The 18736-nt window shown below is 35.6% G+C and overlaps 3 protein-coding genes across 3 annotated transcripts; all 3 read left to right on the forward strand.

The window, feature by feature from the left end:
* The first annotated feature begins 1619 nt into the window (after window positions 1-1619).
* On the forward strand, window positions 1620-6266 carry LOC146305129 (uncharacterized). Its single transcript, XM_084712087.1, has 2 exons — window positions 1620-2142; window positions 3919-6266. The coding sequence occupies exons 1-2, from the start codon at window positions 2125-2127 to the stop codon at window positions 4855-4857; spliced, it is 957 nt and encodes a 318-aa protein (XP_084568213.1). The 5' UTR covers window positions 1620-2124; the 3' UTR covers window positions 4858-6266.
* A 1833-nt stretch (window positions 6267-8099) lies between these two features.
* On the forward strand, window positions 8100-15481 carry LOC146305131 (uncharacterized). Its single transcript, XM_084712117.1, has 3 exons — window positions 8100-8238; window positions 13278-14099; window positions 15345-15481. The coding sequence occupies exons 1-2, from the start codon at window positions 8221-8223 to the stop codon at window positions 14046-14048; spliced, it is 789 nt and encodes a 262-aa protein (XP_084568243.1). The 5' UTR covers window positions 8100-8220; the 3' UTR covers window positions 14049-14099; window positions 15345-15481.
* Window positions 8100-17868, forward strand: LOC146305130 (uncharacterized). The gene is made up of 2 exons (XM_084712106.1): window positions 8100-8238; window positions 15345-17868. The coding sequence occupies exons 1-2, from the start codon at window positions 8221-8223 to the stop codon at window positions 16188-16190; spliced, it is 864 nt and encodes a 287-aa protein (XP_084568232.1). The 5' UTR covers window positions 8100-8220; the 3' UTR covers window positions 16191-17868.
* The last annotated feature ends 868 nt before the right edge of the window (window positions 17869-18736 follow it).

The following is an 18736-nucleotide window of genomic DNA, read 5'->3' on the forward strand; positions in this document are numbered from 1 at the left end:
AAAATATTCAGTTTACTGTCAGAGAGGAGGAAAGAAACCAGAAAATATTCACATTTAAGAAACTGAAATCAGACAGACAGAAGACAGGACACACATCTAAAGATGAGAAAGAGCCATTGTGTAATTGACTGAACAATTAGTTTTAACCAGAAATCAGAATGATCTTTTTACAGTCTGCTGAACGCTAAAGAAAAGAGAAGCAAATTGATCACTGCAATTCACAGAAACAAGTAGAATCCAGGCACTGAAACGTGGATTCATGGTTGTCATTGTTGTGTCAGATATGTTGGATTTTGGAGTAAAATTATACCTTATACTTATATTCTGTACTGACTAACATTACTCATCAATTAGGCAATGATCTTTCATTTGTATTTTGTGTAACTGAGACTTTTGTTCTACAGACTCACATTGCATAATGCATCCTGAATCCAGACAGAACAGCAAATGTCAACGCTGCTGCATGTAGACGTGTCTCTGCTATAGAATAAAATTATCTGTACAGACTTGTCCACATACAACCAGAGTATCTTTTTGTCAACAAATCTACCTTGAGGTAACATAATGACCAACTCTCCAGACTTTTAGTTTCCTTATTTGTTTTGTGTATTTCCCCAGTGTCAAAATTAGGTACATAAAAATGTAAAGAACCCTGATTCCTGGTCAAATGTCAATGTCCCTGGACCACTGTTTGTTTGATAAGTTGTCAGTATCAATGTTGAGTCCGACTGCCTCTAATTTAAGTGACTTATCATTTCTTTGACTCTCATTTTTACTAAAGGCAGATGTTTTACAAGATGATCACCACTCAGATCAGTGCAACTCTCTGCAGTTGCAGGACAATATTCATTTTCGCCAGTAGATGGCAGCAGTGACATTGGTACGGTCCATCTCTCCCTCTTTTCTAGGCAAAGATTGAAAACTTTTAAAACCTCTCACATTTTGATGAACTGAACACCTGAATATTTACCAGAAAAAACATCTTTCTTTAAAACAGCAAATCTTAGGTTGCTTTACAGATCATACACCTACATTTGTGCTGGAGCTGTTATAATATATTCAGCACTTCTGCTGAATTTTCATGTATGAACAAAGATGTGATGTTTGGTTTCTATCATGTCAGTAGATCAGAACAAAAACAGTATAATATCATAAATATTTTCTTTTTTTTTATCTTAGCAAAATTTCATATTTGCAGAAGCCTTTTATTTAATATTTTTAGAAATTAAATCCAACGATGCTGAACCTCTTATTTCTTTTATCATTATTATTATTATTATTATTATTATTATTATTATTATTATTATTATTATTATTATTCTAGAATTTATTTACCCCATAACCACTGGAAGATATGTGTGGAAGCCCAAAAAATATCCTGATAACCAGTCATACTTATGACATACAAATGGACATTTTTAGATAAAAGATCATAATTAGGATAGAAAATTATATTTATGAAATAGGAGGTGTTCAATATAAGATGAAACTTAATAATTATCACATGAAAAGTCATAATTTTGTGCTAAAATGTCAAGTTATTTAAGAAATAAAAAGTCAAAATTATGTGATTAAAAAGACATAATTATGCAATAAAACTTTAACTAAGTAGCACTAAAATAGTTTTAAAATACAGGGTTTTAACAGATTATAACAAGTGAAGTTTCTTCCTGACAGCGACATAATATATGTAATAAATGTCATAAAGTTATAATATAATGTCTTTTTTTTTTTTTTACTGGCAGAACTGGGCTTCCATAGATTTGAGTGTTGCTGTGTTGTTCAGAAGTTTCCACCGTCTCTGCTCAGCTCGACAGGACTGAACCATTCAGTTTGTATTGAGGGGGGCGATTCGGCAGCTACCAGGATGATTTCAGCAGAAAAGGAATGAGACAAACACGCCGTCGTTTCATGGCTGCAATTCAACGAGGATAAATGATTCTATTAGGGACCTTTCTGCGTGTTCAGTGTCGTGTTTTTGGGGAGTCCTGTCAGCCCGCAGCCTTTGGTATCATCCTAACCTTCCCTCCTCAGGCGGCGCTGCGTTTTTGATGTGAGGAGACCATTTTGTCTGACTTCAGGACGACTGACCGACCAAGGAGAAGAAGAAGAAGAAGAAGCAGGATGAGTTCTCCTCAAAAGGTGACTTTAAAGTGTTTTGTGTGTTTCCTCCTGTGTGTTTGTTTATGTCGGCCGACATTAATGTTCTTTACTTTACACATCGACGTTATTCGGGCGAGTGACGTTTGACCACGTTGATGCTGCTGTTGCGTCGACTTCTGCTTGCAGCTCGCGGGAGCGCGCACAGCGGAAGTGAAAGTCAATCGGAGCCAGTCAGCTCATTGATCGGGTTACAGTCAGTCAGGCCGTTAAACTGTGTGTGTGTGTGTGTGTGTGTTTTTTTTATTGTACCATTTCAGACCATCCAGTTAACAAAATATCAGCCACACCTCAACAACATAAACAAACATAAAGAAACATAATGAAACAAACTAGACAAAACAGAAAAAAGAACAGAACAGACAACTTTACCTTCTTTCGATCATGTCAAAAATAAAATATATTACATCTGTTTTTTAACTGAACAGCTGAACCAGTCAAAGTTTTAAAGAAATGCTCTATATCTAACTTAATACGTATGTTTTCACTAAATAAACGACAGATACTTTCAAATATCGCCTCTGAGTTTTTCGAGCACCTGGTTAACTGGATAAATTAAGTGTATAATTTTGAATAAAAAGTCATACTGCCATTATTTTTGACTGAAATTGCAATTTCAGTATGCAATACAATAAATGCAAATGGTCAATTTGTATTATGATTTTCATGTTCACTGAAAAAAAATAAACTAAATAGTGATTATTTGATATTTATTTATGTCTGAACCAAACAAACATGTTTTCTTTCATCTGCAGAACATTTTTAGGTCAGGTCATCTCTGCAGCTCAGTAACAGTAACAGTACCTCGTTATAAAGCTGTTTTCTCACATTTTTCCTTTTTTAAAAAATTTGTTCTGGTTCTGCGATTTGGATATTACACTTGGCCATATTGCAATTTTATTGTAAATGTGATTAGTAGTGCAGCATTACCAGACACAAAGATGTAAACCATAGGCCTACATGGTCATCATGCTTTCGTTAAAAGTCTGCTGAATCTTTTCACATCTTTGCATTTCATGTCTCTTTTTTGTATTATGGAAAGAAGTATTATTAAGAGTATTGATATGTATCGGTATTGATAAGCAGTATCAATATAAGTATTATTATTTCTTATTATACATTGATAATATCCTTGTGATACCCATCCCTAGTGGTAAATAAGAAACTAAATATCATGACTTTAAAGACAACACACACACAGACAACATACAAGTAAAAGATTTCCTCCTTCTTAGTTATATGTGATAATGCTTGACTTACTGTAGCCTAAACTTAAGAATAGTTCTGGTTTAAATATGCCTATGAGATTATGATGCAGGCTACATGCTGTCTCCCAACACTATCTGCTCATAAATCATTAAAAGAACTGATACTTTATTTATTTATTTATTTTTTTTTTTTTGCTCTGCAATGTCTGTACACCAATCACTGTCAGCTCATGTGCATAGTAGAGCAGTGGTGTAAAGTTTTCTCTAGGCAAGGTAAGGCCAGTTTATTTATATAGCATCATTTAAACACAAGGCAATCCAAGTGCTTTTGCACTTGCTATTTGCAGCATGTTTTCAAACTGTTGCACATATGGTTTTATATATTTATGAAGATGTTCTCTTAATTTTCCTGTGTTTGGTCTATTTGCATGTGTTTTGTGCAATGAGCTGTCAGGGCCACTGTGAGAATCAGAGATGATGACATTTTGTGTCAAGTCCACTAACACACAGAACTGTAACATGCTCTTTCTGTATCTCTTTGTCTCTATAGAAACAGAGATGCACAGAAGAACCCAGATCTTTCCGCTGTCAGCACTGCGAGAAAGAATTCCCTACTGCACATCGATTAAAGATGCATCAGAGAGTTCATACTAGAGAGAGACCATACAGCTGTGACCAGTGTGAGAAAACATACAAAACTGCAGGAGATCTAAGAGGTCATCAGAGAGTTCACACTGGAGAGAGACCATACAGGTGTGAGCAGTGTGGTAAAGCTTTCTCTCAGTCAGGTCACCTCAAGAGTCACCAAGTCATTCACACTGGAGAGAAACCACACCACTGTGACCAATGTGGGAAAACTTTCAGTCGACTGGAAGGCCTAAGAATCCACCAACGCAGTCACACTGGGGATAAACGGTACAACTGCAGATACTGTGACAAAACTTTCATTAATGTTTCAGGCCGCAACGTACATGAACGGCTCCACACCGGACTGAAACCATACAGCTGTGAGGAGTGTGGTAAGAGCTTCACGCATCTGAGTTCTTACAGAGCACACAAAAACATCCATACTAAAGAAACAATTTACTCCTGTCAGCTATGTGGGAAAGTCTTGAATTCCTCCAGTTCATATTTGTATCATGAACGTATCCATACGGGAGAAAAACTGTACAAGTGCAAATTCTGTGAGAAAACATTCCCATCATCAGGAGCATGCTCAAGCCATGAGCGTGTTCACACTGGAGAGAAACCATACAGTTGTGAACAGTGTGGGAAGAGTTTCAGTTGTTCCTTTTCACATCACAGACACAAGCTTTTCCATGCTGGAGTCAAACCACACCAGTGTCAACACTGTGACAAACGTTTCTACACATCATCCGAACTCTCACGGCATCAGCACATTCATACGGGACACAAACGATACTGGTGTGACAAATGTAAGAAACACTTCACCTGGTCACACCAGCTGACGAAACACAAGTGTGTCTAAACCAGACACCAAAATACCAAACCTGGACCTCATGTTCCATTAATGGGGTTGTAAGTGAAATTAAATGTAGAAGCCTATTCACACCAGGGGTGTGACAGAGTGCTAATTTTTGCCAACAAAATTCTGTCAGTAAGATTAAGTGTATTTCTTTTCTCTTAGTTCTAAAAGTAATGTTAATGTAGCTCAAAGTCCTGTGTGGATTCAGGGTGCATTGCACATTTAACGGAGCTGAGCTCACAGTAAAACATCTCCTGTTTCTACAAGATAATTTATGATTTCTAATGACTCATTAACAGACACTAACTCATTTGGTTTGATTTAGCAGAAGGCCAGAGTAACATTTTAAAAGTCTGTTTTATTCAGTCATAAACATAGCCAGTGTCTGAAAACCAATAATGATGCATCAGTAATGTCTTATGCATTTGTTTTTGAATGATAGGGAAAATGGGGATTGGTAGAACCACTTTGCGCATCAGTAACTGTAGCCGTTCATGCATGACCACTCAAACCCTCATACATAACACTACAAATAAAACTCTATTGACGTCTACTACACAGTCACATTTTATGTGAGTTAACGTCAGATACAAAGAGTCCATTGTTACAACCCAACAGTAGCTGGGGATAGATGTAACAATGAGAGGTAATTTGCTGATTTAAGATCCACACACTCAAATTTAACTTTATTCTTTATCATTCAATAAACAGTTCTGATTAAAGTGAATAATTTAAAGTGACAAATAGGGACTAAATTAGAACTGGGTGGTAGGAAGGCTGTTTGCTACAAATTTGTTAAAATGCTGTCAGAGCTGTTAGGCAGAGTCTTTTCATAGAGGTTCAGGCAGATGTTTCCAGGTATGGAGTAGTTAAATTTCATATTTTATACCAAATCTGATCTTCAGCAATACTTAATGTTACATTTTCAAATTGTAATCGCTTGGCAGTGACTGTTGCTTTAGCAGACCAGTCAAATATATATTCAGACATTCAAATAATATATTCAGTTGAATTGCATTATCTAAATTAATTATTTCAATACAAAACTCTTAAGTAAACAGTATTTATAGTGTCAGAGGTGTGTTGGCAGTTTTTAAGTCACCAGGTGTGCATATTCCCCCCAAGCCTGTCCCATGATGCACTGCATGCACAGTATCAACACTATTCATGGAAATTATGTCTTCTGTTGCATTTAATCTCTCAGTATAGAATATTGATATATTTCATTTATTAATTAATACTTTTTAATGCTTGTGTTGTGAAATATGCTAGCTGTGTGTTTGTATCTGTTTTTTATTGTTTAAACCCATTTATTTGTTTTTTTTATTAGTCTAAATTATTTTTCATTAAGCTCTGTTCTGTTCTATTTTTGTATGATTTAATCCATGTTTAATAAAAACAAAACAAGATTACCTGGATGTCACATATTTTATTTCCAGATACGCTCACTGTTGAAGATTTTTTTGTTGAAGAGATTTTCCTGGCTAATGTTTCTTGAATATAGCTAAAGTGAGCTGCATTTGTCAAACAAAGCAAACAGTGCAAAGCTTTCTGTGATTATGAGCATGAGGCACCAGGAAACTAATAGTAGTTTGTGTAAAGTTGAGAGGCCAGACCACTGAAGTGAACAAATAAAATTTGACCAGGCTTTACCCTACCAGTATGTGTTACATGTTTAGCACACTGACTACCCATCACCAGGTAACTGCTAAGGTGACACTGCTTTCGTATTGCATTTTTGTTGTTGCAAAGCAGATATCTAGTAGAATCTCATGCAATGATTAGTCATAAAAACAAAACTATGTTGGAGTGTGTGAGACAGCAGCATAATAAAAGTTGTAAATAAATCATGATAATAATAATAATGTAAAGAATAACATTTGACATCATTATCAGACTGAGGATTTGATCATATTTATCATTATTCTGCTTTTTAAAGCTAAAGTGATCAGATAAAATGGAAGTTTCTGCCTTTTGCTATGGTATGACCCAATATTTTTTGGTACGTTCTGCAAAGGCAGAATACAGGAACTTCCAAATAAAGTAAAATGTCAAGTCAGAGGTCATAATTAATATGTAAAAACAATAATCTGATATGAAGCTAAAAAACTGACACACATCCGATTATCTGGCTCCAAATATTTTGGCTAAAAAAAACCCCATAAAACTCCTAAGTCGTTTTTCTCAGTTCTGCACTCTGAGAAGTTCTTGCCTTTTTCCTCTGTAGGGCAGAATACGATAGTGAACTGACTTGAGCCTCGTAGTAGAAGATCACTTGTATTAATCATGACTGAAGGCTCCATATTGCAGAAAAAGGCATTTTCAGGTGTTAATTATATGACATGTTTACTGCCACACCTCCCCTTGCTTGACTTTTAACTGTAACTAGGAACCTATACTTCCTGGTATCATAGTGAACGACTGCTCTGTAGTTTTTCTCAGCATTTTTGAATGCTTTCTCAGCTTCACATGTTCAGTCAGATTCTGTTTGCCTCCTCTGAGCTGTTTCCTCTCCGATCAAGCTGCCATGACTTAGCCAACCCTCCTCCTCCTCCTCCTCCTCCTCCTCCTGCAGACTTCCTGTTCCTCTTCATTTTAAAACACAAACAGAATGATCAGTTTATTTTTTCAAAAAAAAAAAAAGAAGAAGAAGAAGAAGAAGAAGAAGGCTTAACAAATCTCTCCTGTGGTGATTGGATGGTTCAAGTACATGCTGTATGCTGCTGTTTAGTGAACAATCATCTGGACACGAATTTTTTGGTGATTTAAGAAATGCATTTTAAAGAATTTCATTCCAGAACTTTTGTATCTCAGTTCCATGAAGTGTGAAATAATAACACAAATATCCTGAATATTTTGATTCATACATTAATATTTCTTTTATTGCATGTTTTTATAATTCGAGTTTTAACCATTAATCACTAAATTCAGTAAAACTGGTTTAACATTTGAAAATATTAAGATTGTGGATTAATTAATAAAAGAGTTCGCTCTATAACTCTTATCATGTTCATTATGGGAACAGTTCAGTCTGAACGCTTCCATAGATTTCCGCTGTTGATCTGCGCAGCTCCGGTGGACTGTACCATGTTTGTACAGGAGGGGGTGGTTCGGAAACTACCTGGATGATTATAGCAGAAAACGCACCATCACTTCATGTCTGATATTCCACAGGACTTAGTTATTGTGTCGGAGGCCTTAAATCATTCGCTCAGTTAATTAATGTTGTTTATGTTCATGTTTAAGATATTTTGGTTTTTATCTGAGCCCTTCCCTCCTTCGGCGGCTCGAGGAGACACAAAATAAAGAACCTCAGCGACCATTTTGTCTGACTTCAGGACGGCTGACTGACGAAGAAGAAGAAGCATGAGTTCTCCACAAAAGGTGATTTTAAAGTGTTTTGTGTTTTCCTTGTTTATGTCGGCCGACATTAATGTTCTTAACTTCACATATCGTCATAATTCGGGCTCGTTTGACGACGCTGAGCAGCTGCTTGATGTTTATTGGCTCCTTCTGAGTTTGACGCTGAACCAACAATCGTGAAGAAAAGCGTAGATTTAATAGTGGGAAACGTAGTTTGACGGTTGTAGTTTAATAACGTGGTGCAGCTGCTGTGTCGAGACCTGCAGGCAGCTCGCGGGAGCGCGCACAGCGGAAGTGGACACTAGCAGACATCGGATGCTTTTTATTACGGCGACGTGTCTCCTCGCTTCCTTTCCTCCCAGTCAGGGTGTGAGACAGACGAGAGGACGGGGCTGAGCAGGTCTGTGAGACAAAACCAGCCCAAAAATCCAAAACCCTCAAAATCTAAACACACTCTTTTTAAAGTCCAGCAGCTGCCATCACTACATAATGAGTTATAATATTACAAAATAAATAAATGGTCAAATGTAAAGTGTTCCAGCATTAAAAGCGATTTTTGCTCAGACAGTTATATCTTCAGGACAACATTTATTATTTCATATGCATTTACTGTGGTTAATTTAATGCCTTTTAGTAACTTTGATCGTGTTACTGCACCATATTTTAATCATACACTTAGAGTAAATGTGTGTGTGTGTGTGTGTGTGTGTGTGTGTAAATGCCGATCAGGCCTGAAGTCAATTTGATTGGATGATTTCATTCAAAATATGAATATTCATAGTAGGGTTGCAAATTGTAAGCATTTTCCTTAATCAATCATTAGTAAGAGTAATGATCAATTAATCAATTACTTATTTAAAAAAAATAAAATAAAATTGTGCTCATTACAATCAATACCAAATGTGTTTTTCCCCCTCAATCAAAGATTTATTTCCAACGTATTTTATTTTCTCTAACAGAATTACAAGATGTCCTACATGTTAAACACATATCAGATAACATTCAGAGCACCTTCAGGGTTGCCAGGTCCATGGTTTTCCTGCAGACCTGGCAACCCTGAGAGTGAACATCCACAGAAACTCCCATCTATCTAAGACCATTATCAACGCTGTGCAGCAGTCATTCCAGAATACCAGAATAATTTCATTAATGTCTTAGTGTGGTATTTATTTATTCATGAGAGATAAGTTTGAGTTTGAAAGTCAAAGGTCAAAATGACGGTTCTGGAAGTTCTAGTTGTTCTGGAGTTCTGGCACTTCCTGTGTTAAAATAGCCCATTAGTAGTAATATTGTTGTTGACTTCATTCATTTAATGTTCCTTTTAAATCGTCTTATTTATAGTCTGATCAGTGTTATTGATGATTACTTGGACTTTTTATTTACTTGCATTATTGTTATCTGTACAGTAACAAACCACACAGCTGTGTAAGACTTGATTTTATTGTAGAATAAAAAAAACTGCTGCAGTGATTTCACAACTCTGCAATTATATGATCATATATATTCTAAAGTGCTGGATTTATTGTACACGAGGTGATGCATTATTCTGCATCTTACTCCCCAAGCCTGGACGTGGCATTACTAAGTAGAGCCAGCCTAATATTGGCCTGACAAGGGCATATCACAGATATATTAGTATTGGCATATATGTTTATCAATATCCACTGAAATGCAAACATTTTTACACAGTTTATAATGTATAGATGCAGACAACAGTGCTTAATTTAGTTTCAGCACAGTGGGGAACATCGAAAACATTTCCATGCACACAATATTCTGGTTTTTGCCCTGACTGTGTAAAAGACAACATTGATACTAAACTGTTTACATAATGATAATGAAAATTCCTTCGATATTCCATGCAGCTGTGCATACTCAGATTATGGACGTTTTCCACCGGTGGCAGACTTGACTGTGCAAACACAGTCTCTCTCTTTCATTAATTTAATAATCTTCTTAAAAATATTAACTCATATACAAAAACCTGTTGATATCAAAGTCTTTGATAATGTTTAAAAGTACCCTGTGAAAAAAGTGGAAGAAATATACAATTTCAAGGCAACTTGTTTCACTACATTTTTTAGCTCTGAATCAGACTCTTTAAGTTTTGAAATAAACTAAACAAAATTTTGCCGATCTATAATCTTTGATTGAGCTAATTTACTTTTCCTCTTTAGATAAACTGGAATATTTTACTTTTAGAAAACTGCCCCCTTGGTTTGGGAGGTTTATAAAATTCAAAGATCCAGGTTTAACCAAAACAATAAAAGTAAATAATCTCAAAAAAATATTATTAGTTAGTAAAACTTTTTCAAAAAAAGTTTGAGGCTCAGAAATAAAAAAAAAAATCTATTGAAATAAATTGCCTTAACATTTTGAGTTTACTCAGTTTTTGTTTTTTTACAGTGTAGATATGTTTCTCAGTCCAATCAGAAATTTGAGATTTGCACTCGTGCATCTGTAATATCTGTAATATCTGTAATATTGCTCCAACGATATTATTGGCCAATACATCCCTTAAATGGGCCTATCATAGTTATACTGGTATCACTGTATAGATTTTCAGATATGTACTGACATGAAAACATACAGAACACATAATGCAGGAAACCTGATTTTGAAGATGGTGTGATCACATAGTTTGTCCAGCAGAGTGTGCTCTGACTCTTTGGTCACCTACACTCTCAGCACACTCACTGGTGCCTGCAGCTCTATGGAAATACAGCAGAGTGCAGCACGGTTGAGTGCAGGGCTGCAACCAAAGATTATTTTTTATAGTTGATTATTTTCTTGATTAATAGTTGTTTGTTTTAAAATGTTGAAAAAAGTCGATCACTGTTTCACTGTGTCCTCAAAATCTTGTTTTACTCACAACTCAAACTGATTGATTAATTACTAAAATAGTTGGCAATTCATTTGATAATTGATTAATAATTAATTAATTGTTGCAGCTCTAGTTGAGCAGACGCTGGTCCAGGTGGAGTAATGTGGTGTCTCAGTAAGCAGTTAACTGGTTTGTGAGTGAAACGTCTCATCTTTTACTCTTTGTAAAAACAAGCATGTCATACTCTGTAATGTTAAACATTAACAATGAAATATTGCTAAAGATGACAAATATTGATAAGCAAGAAAAACTCTTTTTGGATTGGAGTTAAATTTGTTGAAATAAAGGTTCAGATTTGACACAAAGCTGCAGAATGAATCTCACAGATTAATAGAGAGTGAGTGGTTTAGTCGAGAGCAGTGGTGGAATGTAACGAAGCACTTTAGTACTTCAATATTTTATACATAAAATACATGATCAGTTACATAAACAGTATATGAAGTAGTTAAAATACAGCAGTAAAATACAACACACAAATGAATCCAGCAGTAATGATAATACAAAACATTATATGTAATATTAGACACTGACAGGGAACATTTAACTGCACAAAGAGTAGCTTTATTGTTGATACAGTAGTTTTATCTGTTTTAGAAAGCAGCTCCCCGAGTACTAATCAGCATAGAAAATGTCTATTTTTATTCCAGCTCAAAGATTCAGTATACTGGCCACCATACCAGCAACTAGTAAATTTTTCTCCTCTAATATCGGCATTGGTCACAGAAGTCCCATGTCTGTCTAAAAAATCTGAATCAGAAATGATTTTATTGCCAAGTAGGCTTTTCACTTACAAGGAATTTGCTGAAAGTAAACCATGTCAGACTTAAGCTGCCGTAGGTGTGAATCACTGCCTTTTTTCATTCAATCTTCCAGAGGTGGTTGCAGCTTTACCCAGACTCAGTACTCTGCCTGTCTGTGTTATCATGGGCCACAAGTCATTCTGCCATCCATGTGATTCAGCCTATGTTGTGGGAGTATCTGAGGCAGTGAAGTACAGTGTAGTTGAGTTATTTTCTACAAGTTTTACACAAATACCATCACAATATTGTAAAATGGTACATCAGGAGATCATTAAGAGATAGGAATAAAATGGATACCACTGAAAGCTTAAGGGCATGTTGAGCAGACCAAAGTAGTTTGAATAAACGCAAAAAAAAGGAAGAGAATGAAAAAGAAGGAAAATGGTGAAATAGAAGTAATGTTTTTTCCCCCAATATTTTTAATTGAAAAATTAACACCTTCACTCTGTTGCCAATGCAGAAAAAGTAAAACTTTCAACATGCCCTCTTTGGAATGCAGGCAAAAAAAGTACTTATGAAAATAATCAAAACTGTTGCTATCAGTTATCTGTCAATACATGTTATTGTTTTGTCTGCATGCCTCTCCTGCTGTGTGGTGTTCGCATTTGAAGTTCGGCCAAGAATTCTGGTCCAGCCAGCTGGTTGAAAAGTGCAAATGCTGTTAAGATCCACTGACTGAAAGAAAACAGTGTGCGGGTTCAATACTAATGTTCTAAGGAGAGTAAATGAGTGAATTTCAGGATTTAGAATTAAACAGGAACTTTAATTGGTTTTGAAATGATAATCAAATTTAGGCTAATAGTGTAAAAACTTTGTAAAAACACATTTTAAAACCATTCAGCTCACTGTGGAGTAACAGTAATGAAGAGATGCAATGTCGCTGATATTTAAATGTGGGTATTAATTATGTGAATTATGGAGCTGATTGATCAGGTGAGGTCCAGATTAATTATAGTTCAATGGTCAAATGGGACAAAATCTTCATTGAAAACAAAGTCAAGTGGACTTAATAGGTGCAGGTGTACTTAAAGGGAACATCAATGAATTTATAATTATGAAACAGAATATTTTATATTTGTATCTATGCACATTAAGTTAAAAAAAACTATATGGAATAAATATTTTTTTGCCTGTGTCCCTTTTAAGCCCACCAGGTAAAAATGTTAATCGGAATATAAGGATAAGCATATGCATATACTGTCTATTTAACAGTATGATATACCGCATACAAAAATGTAAAGTATACATGCTTATCATGCCTTATACCATTGCGATCACTGCAATGTTTTGCGCTGGGTGAAAGATAAAGCCCTTTATCTTCATTCCACCACTGCACTTCACTTATACTCTCTCTCTATCTTTGTCTGTCGCTATAGAAACAGAGAGGTACAAAAAACCCCAGATCTCACCGCTGTCAACACTGTGAGAAAGAATTCTCTACATCACAACGATTAAAGATCCATCAGAGAATTCACACTGGAGAGAGACCGTACAGCTGTGACCAGTGTGAGAAAACGTTCTCATGTTCAAGTACCTTTAGAACCCACCAGCGAATCCATAGTGGAGAGAAACCCTTCAGCTGCGACCAGTGTAGTAAAGCTTTTTCTCGGCCAGATCACCTTAGGAAACACCAACGTGTTCACTCTGGAGAGAAACCATACCAGTGCCGATTCTGTGAGAAATCTTTCATTTCTTCATCAAACCGCAGGGGACATGAGCGGATCCATACTGGACTGAAACCGTACAGCTGTGAGAAGTGTGGGAGGAGATTTACTCATCAAAGTAGTTACACTAAACACAGAAACATTCATACTAAAGAAAAAATCTACCCTTGTCAGCTATGTGGGAAAGTGTTTAGTTCCTCCAGTTCATATCTGTATCATGAACGTGTCCACACTGGAGAAAAACCCTACAAGTGCAGACATTGTGAAAAATCTTTCATTACTTCATCTGATCGCAGGACACATGAACGGATCCACACTGGACTCAAACCACACCAGTGTCAACACTGTGACAAAAGTTTCTATACATCATCTAAACTGTCAGTGCATCAGCGCACCCACACAGGACACAAACCATACTGGTGTGATAAATGTAACCAAAACTTCACCTGGACATCTCAGCTGAAGAGTCACAATTGTGTCTAAACCAGATATCAAAATACCAAAGTTGTTGGATTTGATTCTTGTCATATAAAGGTATGAAAAAAGAGAATATTTGTTTCCAGACTATTTCCCGTGCTCTTTTGTTAAAAATATAAAATTCAGAATTTAAACTTAAAACTAAGTGTATTCTACAAGCAGATAGTTTTATTTTTATTTTAATACCTATAATTGTCTTACTACACTCAAAAATTCATAAAATAGAAACATCAGATTGTAAAGAGGGCTTTACAGTTTAAAGAAGCAGAAAATCATCTGCAAGTAGTTATTCATATAAATCATACTTTGATATGGAAATGATACAGTCTCTTAGCAAAGTCTATCCACTGCTTATATCAGTGTTTAGGAATTATAAATTAAACGTGAGGAATTAGCAACACATTCGTGTTTAACTTTCTATGTCATGCAACTATGTAGTCAACCAAATAAAACAGGTTGCTGGCTTTAATGTTCTCTACCATTGTCATGATTTTGTTTTTCAAAAAAATTGCTTTTCTCTTTTGGTCCATGTTTATCCATGACAAAACATTCATTTGAGATTTATATTTTAACAGGTCGTTCAGTTACAAATTTTCTTTTCAGAACCTCCATGAATACATTTTTTTGTAATGCAGATTATATTTTAGACAAGGACTTCAATAACTTACTGACACAAAAACGGCATTTTTTAGTGTCCTCTGGAAACACTTGCATTGTTGTATTTTCTGTTTGTAGCACGTTTTCGAATTGCTGTGCATGTGTTGTCAAATTGATGATGTTATCTGAATTTGACAGTGTTTTGTTTATAAACATATTTTCTTAAAAGTTCATGTGGAGTCAAAGTTGAGGTTTGTATGTTATTTAAAAATGTATTATGCTATATGTCACCCATATGCCAGCATGTGACTCAGCAATTACAAGAAAGTAGTTTTGTAGATATTCTCGGGTATTAGTTATGGTGTTTCAGACTTTTTTTCTTGATGGCCATTTAAAAACTGTTCCTGCACTGGGGGGGGCTGTACCCTAAATTTGCATCCAATTAAACACTTTCATGATGATGGTGACACAGCAGCATGGAAGGAAAATTAGTTACAATTATTTATCATATTGTGATTGATCACATGGATGGGACATTCCTATCGTTGTTATAATATTATGCTGGAGATGATGTGAATATTTTTTAATGAGGATGATTGTGGTGCAGCTGAAACCACTTTAAAGTTCTAGAATTGGACTAAATTTAATTTAAACGTGTTTTCTTCACTTACACTCTTCTCTTTGTATCTTTGTCTGTCGCTATAGAAACAGAGAGGCTCAAAAACACCCAGATCTCACCGCTGTCCATACTGTGAGAAAGAATTCCCTACATCACAACGATTACAGCTACATCAGAGAGTGCACACTGGAGAGAAACCATACAACTGTGACCAATGTGGGAAAACTTTCAGTCGACTTGATGATCTAAGAATCCACCAACGTATTCACACTGGGGAGAAACCATACCACTGCAGACACTGTGACAAAACATTTATCAATTTATCAGGTCGCAATACACATGAACGGATCCACACTGGCGTGAAACCATACACCTGTGAGGAGTGTGGGAAGAGTTTCACTCAGTCAAGTAATTACAACAAACACAGGAACATTCACACAAAAGAAAAAATCTACCCTTGTCAACTGTGTGGGAAGGTCTTCAATTCCTCCCATACCTATCGATATCATGAACATATCCACACTGGAGAGAAACCCTACAAGTGCAAACACTGTGAAAAAACATTCTCAAATCCAGCAACACGCACAAAACATGAGCGTGTTCACACTGGAAAGAAACCCTACAGCTGCACACAATGTGGGAAGAGTTTCAGCTATTCATCTTCGTTTCACAGTCACAAGCTTTTCCATGCAGGACTCAAACCACACCAGTGTCAACACTGTGACAAATGTTTCTATACATCATCGGAACTGTCACAGCATCAGCGTGTCCACACAGGATACAAACCATACTGGTGTGACAAATGTAAGAGAAACTTCACTTGGACGTCTCAGCTGAAGAGTCACAAGTGTGTTGAAATCAGATACCTGGACCCTGATGTTTCATTAGTGGAGGGGGAAGGGGAGGTGCTAGAGACAACCAGTGATGCCTGACCTGTTATGTTCATCTCATACTTGTATAAACTTTTATTTCTTCAAAAGATTCTCTTGTATCCTCGGTCTCTGTACTAGATTTTACTTAGTCTGAGCCTTTTTTGGCTGAGAGTCTACTCCCATATGTTGGTGTGGTCTGTTGCACACCCATCAGGTCATTGCCTTGATTGTCTTGTATATAATGCAACACTAGACATGCTCTGAGAACGGATTGTTGTTGAAACACATCATCATAGACATTTTAATCGCAATCTTAATAATGTACAGCTCTCCTTTGCTTTTATCATGTGCCACCACTTTTACTACTTTTGAGGTTGAACTCAAACTTGCTGCCTTTGTTTGAACTGTTCTTGTTTACAGTTTTTAAGTGCTGAAGGAGAGATCTTGAAGGAAATATCAGAAATGATACTGGTAGACTAAAGAAAAGAAATTTGCAGAAAAATTACCTTGTTTTCCACATTATATCAAAAAGTATAAAGGTGCTAAAACATAGGTACTGTATAGTTACATGTATCAACTTGATGTCCCTTACTGCAGTCAATAATCTATATAATAACATTTCTGTTAAGGGTGTAATGGATCATTGTTGGTTTGCAGTCTGTACATATCAGCCCCTATGGTTGAGCCCACATGTGACACATGGACTATTATGTAACTATCGTAGTGTGAAATACAACTGTTACTGTTACTTTTTAAAGTAACAACTCCTTGAATCTTGATGCAGGGTTGTGGAGAATTGACAAGGTGCTTTTGTGTTTTACTCTGAAATGCTCTGTGCAGCACTGGAGGAAGAGTGAGAGAGTTAAAAGCTGTCACTTTAACCCCATCGAGTGAAAATCTTAACTATGACTTTGGTGTAAGTGGGAAACTGGGCAGGCTTGTCACCACAGAGGTAGATCATAGGATTATGATATTTATTGTAACTTCAGCGATATCTGCTGTCCTAACTTCCATAGACAGCCCCACTCACTCAGCTGAGCAGCTGCAGCCTCTTGCCTGTCTGCGACAAAGCTTTAGTACTGATTGATTATCACTGGTGGAGTTTAACGAATCAGATAGTACTGTGGATGGGACATTGAGTGATACAACAGGGTGTAGTAGTGTATTATACTGTACAGTTTATAGTTATCTATTAAATGTACTATATTATACTATACAGCTGTATAGTATTAACAGTATAATGTTAAGTATTATTATATAGTGTATTATTATTATTGTATTTACTGCAACATTACCATGGTGATGACTACAGACAGAAAAAGGCTGCTACATCAAGGCCAAGTGCATTTTAAATTATCTTAACCCTAATCTAACCTCTTTTTTATCAACTGATGCGAAAAAGTACTCAACCTGTTGTAACTGACAAAATCTGAACCATGAGTTTTGTGATCCTTTGCACCCCTATTTCTGTACTATGTATTGATATATTTGATTTTTCATGTATTCTCTTTTTAACTGTTTGTCGTGTGAAATATCAGACTAGTTTTGTTTGTTATCCCATTATAATGGTTAAACTCATGTATCATTCATTGGTCTAAATCAGTTTTTATGAAGTTCTGTTCTTTTCAATAATCTTTCTGTAATTTTGTTAATTCTTGCATGTTATACATTGTTCCTTCATTTTTGCATGTAGTGATTGAATGAATGTTTAATAAAAACAAAACAACAAAAAAAAAAAGATTACCTATATGTTGATTTTGTTTCCAGATCTTTACCCTGTTGAATACTGTGAGTTCTTTTGGCTTTTGAAATGAGACTTATTATGCTGATTGCTACAACATTCACAGTTCAAAAATGATTTAAACTGGCTCTTTATTCACAGCTCCTGTGTACTTTGTATGTGTGCTGTAGCTGTTGCTGTAGATGACAAATGAAGAAATCTGTCATTAGTTGACATCAAGTTGTCACAAAAACAGGGGAAAAATATATATATTATATATAAAGATATAAGACTGGAATAAGTCCCCTTCAATAAGAATTTCTCCACTCAAAGACACATTTCAACAATAACACACTGTATTCAAAGCTTTGTATGTTACAATAACCAGATGGAAATTTAAAATGCACTGATGTAAAGCTGCAACTATTAATATATTATCAAATTAATCACCAACTAATTTGATAATTGAGTTATTGGTTTGAGTAATTTTTAAGGAAAAAAGCCAAATAATCTCTGATTCCAGTTTCCTAAATGTGAATATTTTCTGGTTTCTTTCCTCCTCTCTGACAGTAAACTGAATATCTTTGAGTTGTGGACATAAGACATTTGAGAATGTCATTTTGGACTTTGATCAACATTTTTCACGATTTTCTGACATTTCATGGACCAAACAACTAACAGATTAATTGAGAAAATAACTGACAGATTTACTGACAATGAAAATAAGTTGAAGCCCCAAAAACACAATATTGGGCTAAACATTTCCACCATATTTTAGACATAATCCAAAAGCAATGGAAAGTAATCAAGTTACATTACTTTTTAACAGGTAATTAGTAAGTGTGTCGACATACAGTTTTTAAGTAACCCTGTAACTCTGTCTATA

The sequence above is a fragment of the Lutjanus erythropterus genome, chromosome 23, assembly GCF_056507025.1.
Source record: "Lutjanus erythropterus isolate fLutEry1 chromosome 23, fLutEry1.hap2, whole genome shotgun sequence".
Lineage (NCBI taxonomy): Eukaryota > Metazoa > Chordata > Actinopteri > Lutjaniformes > Lutjanidae > Lutjanus > Lutjanus erythropterus.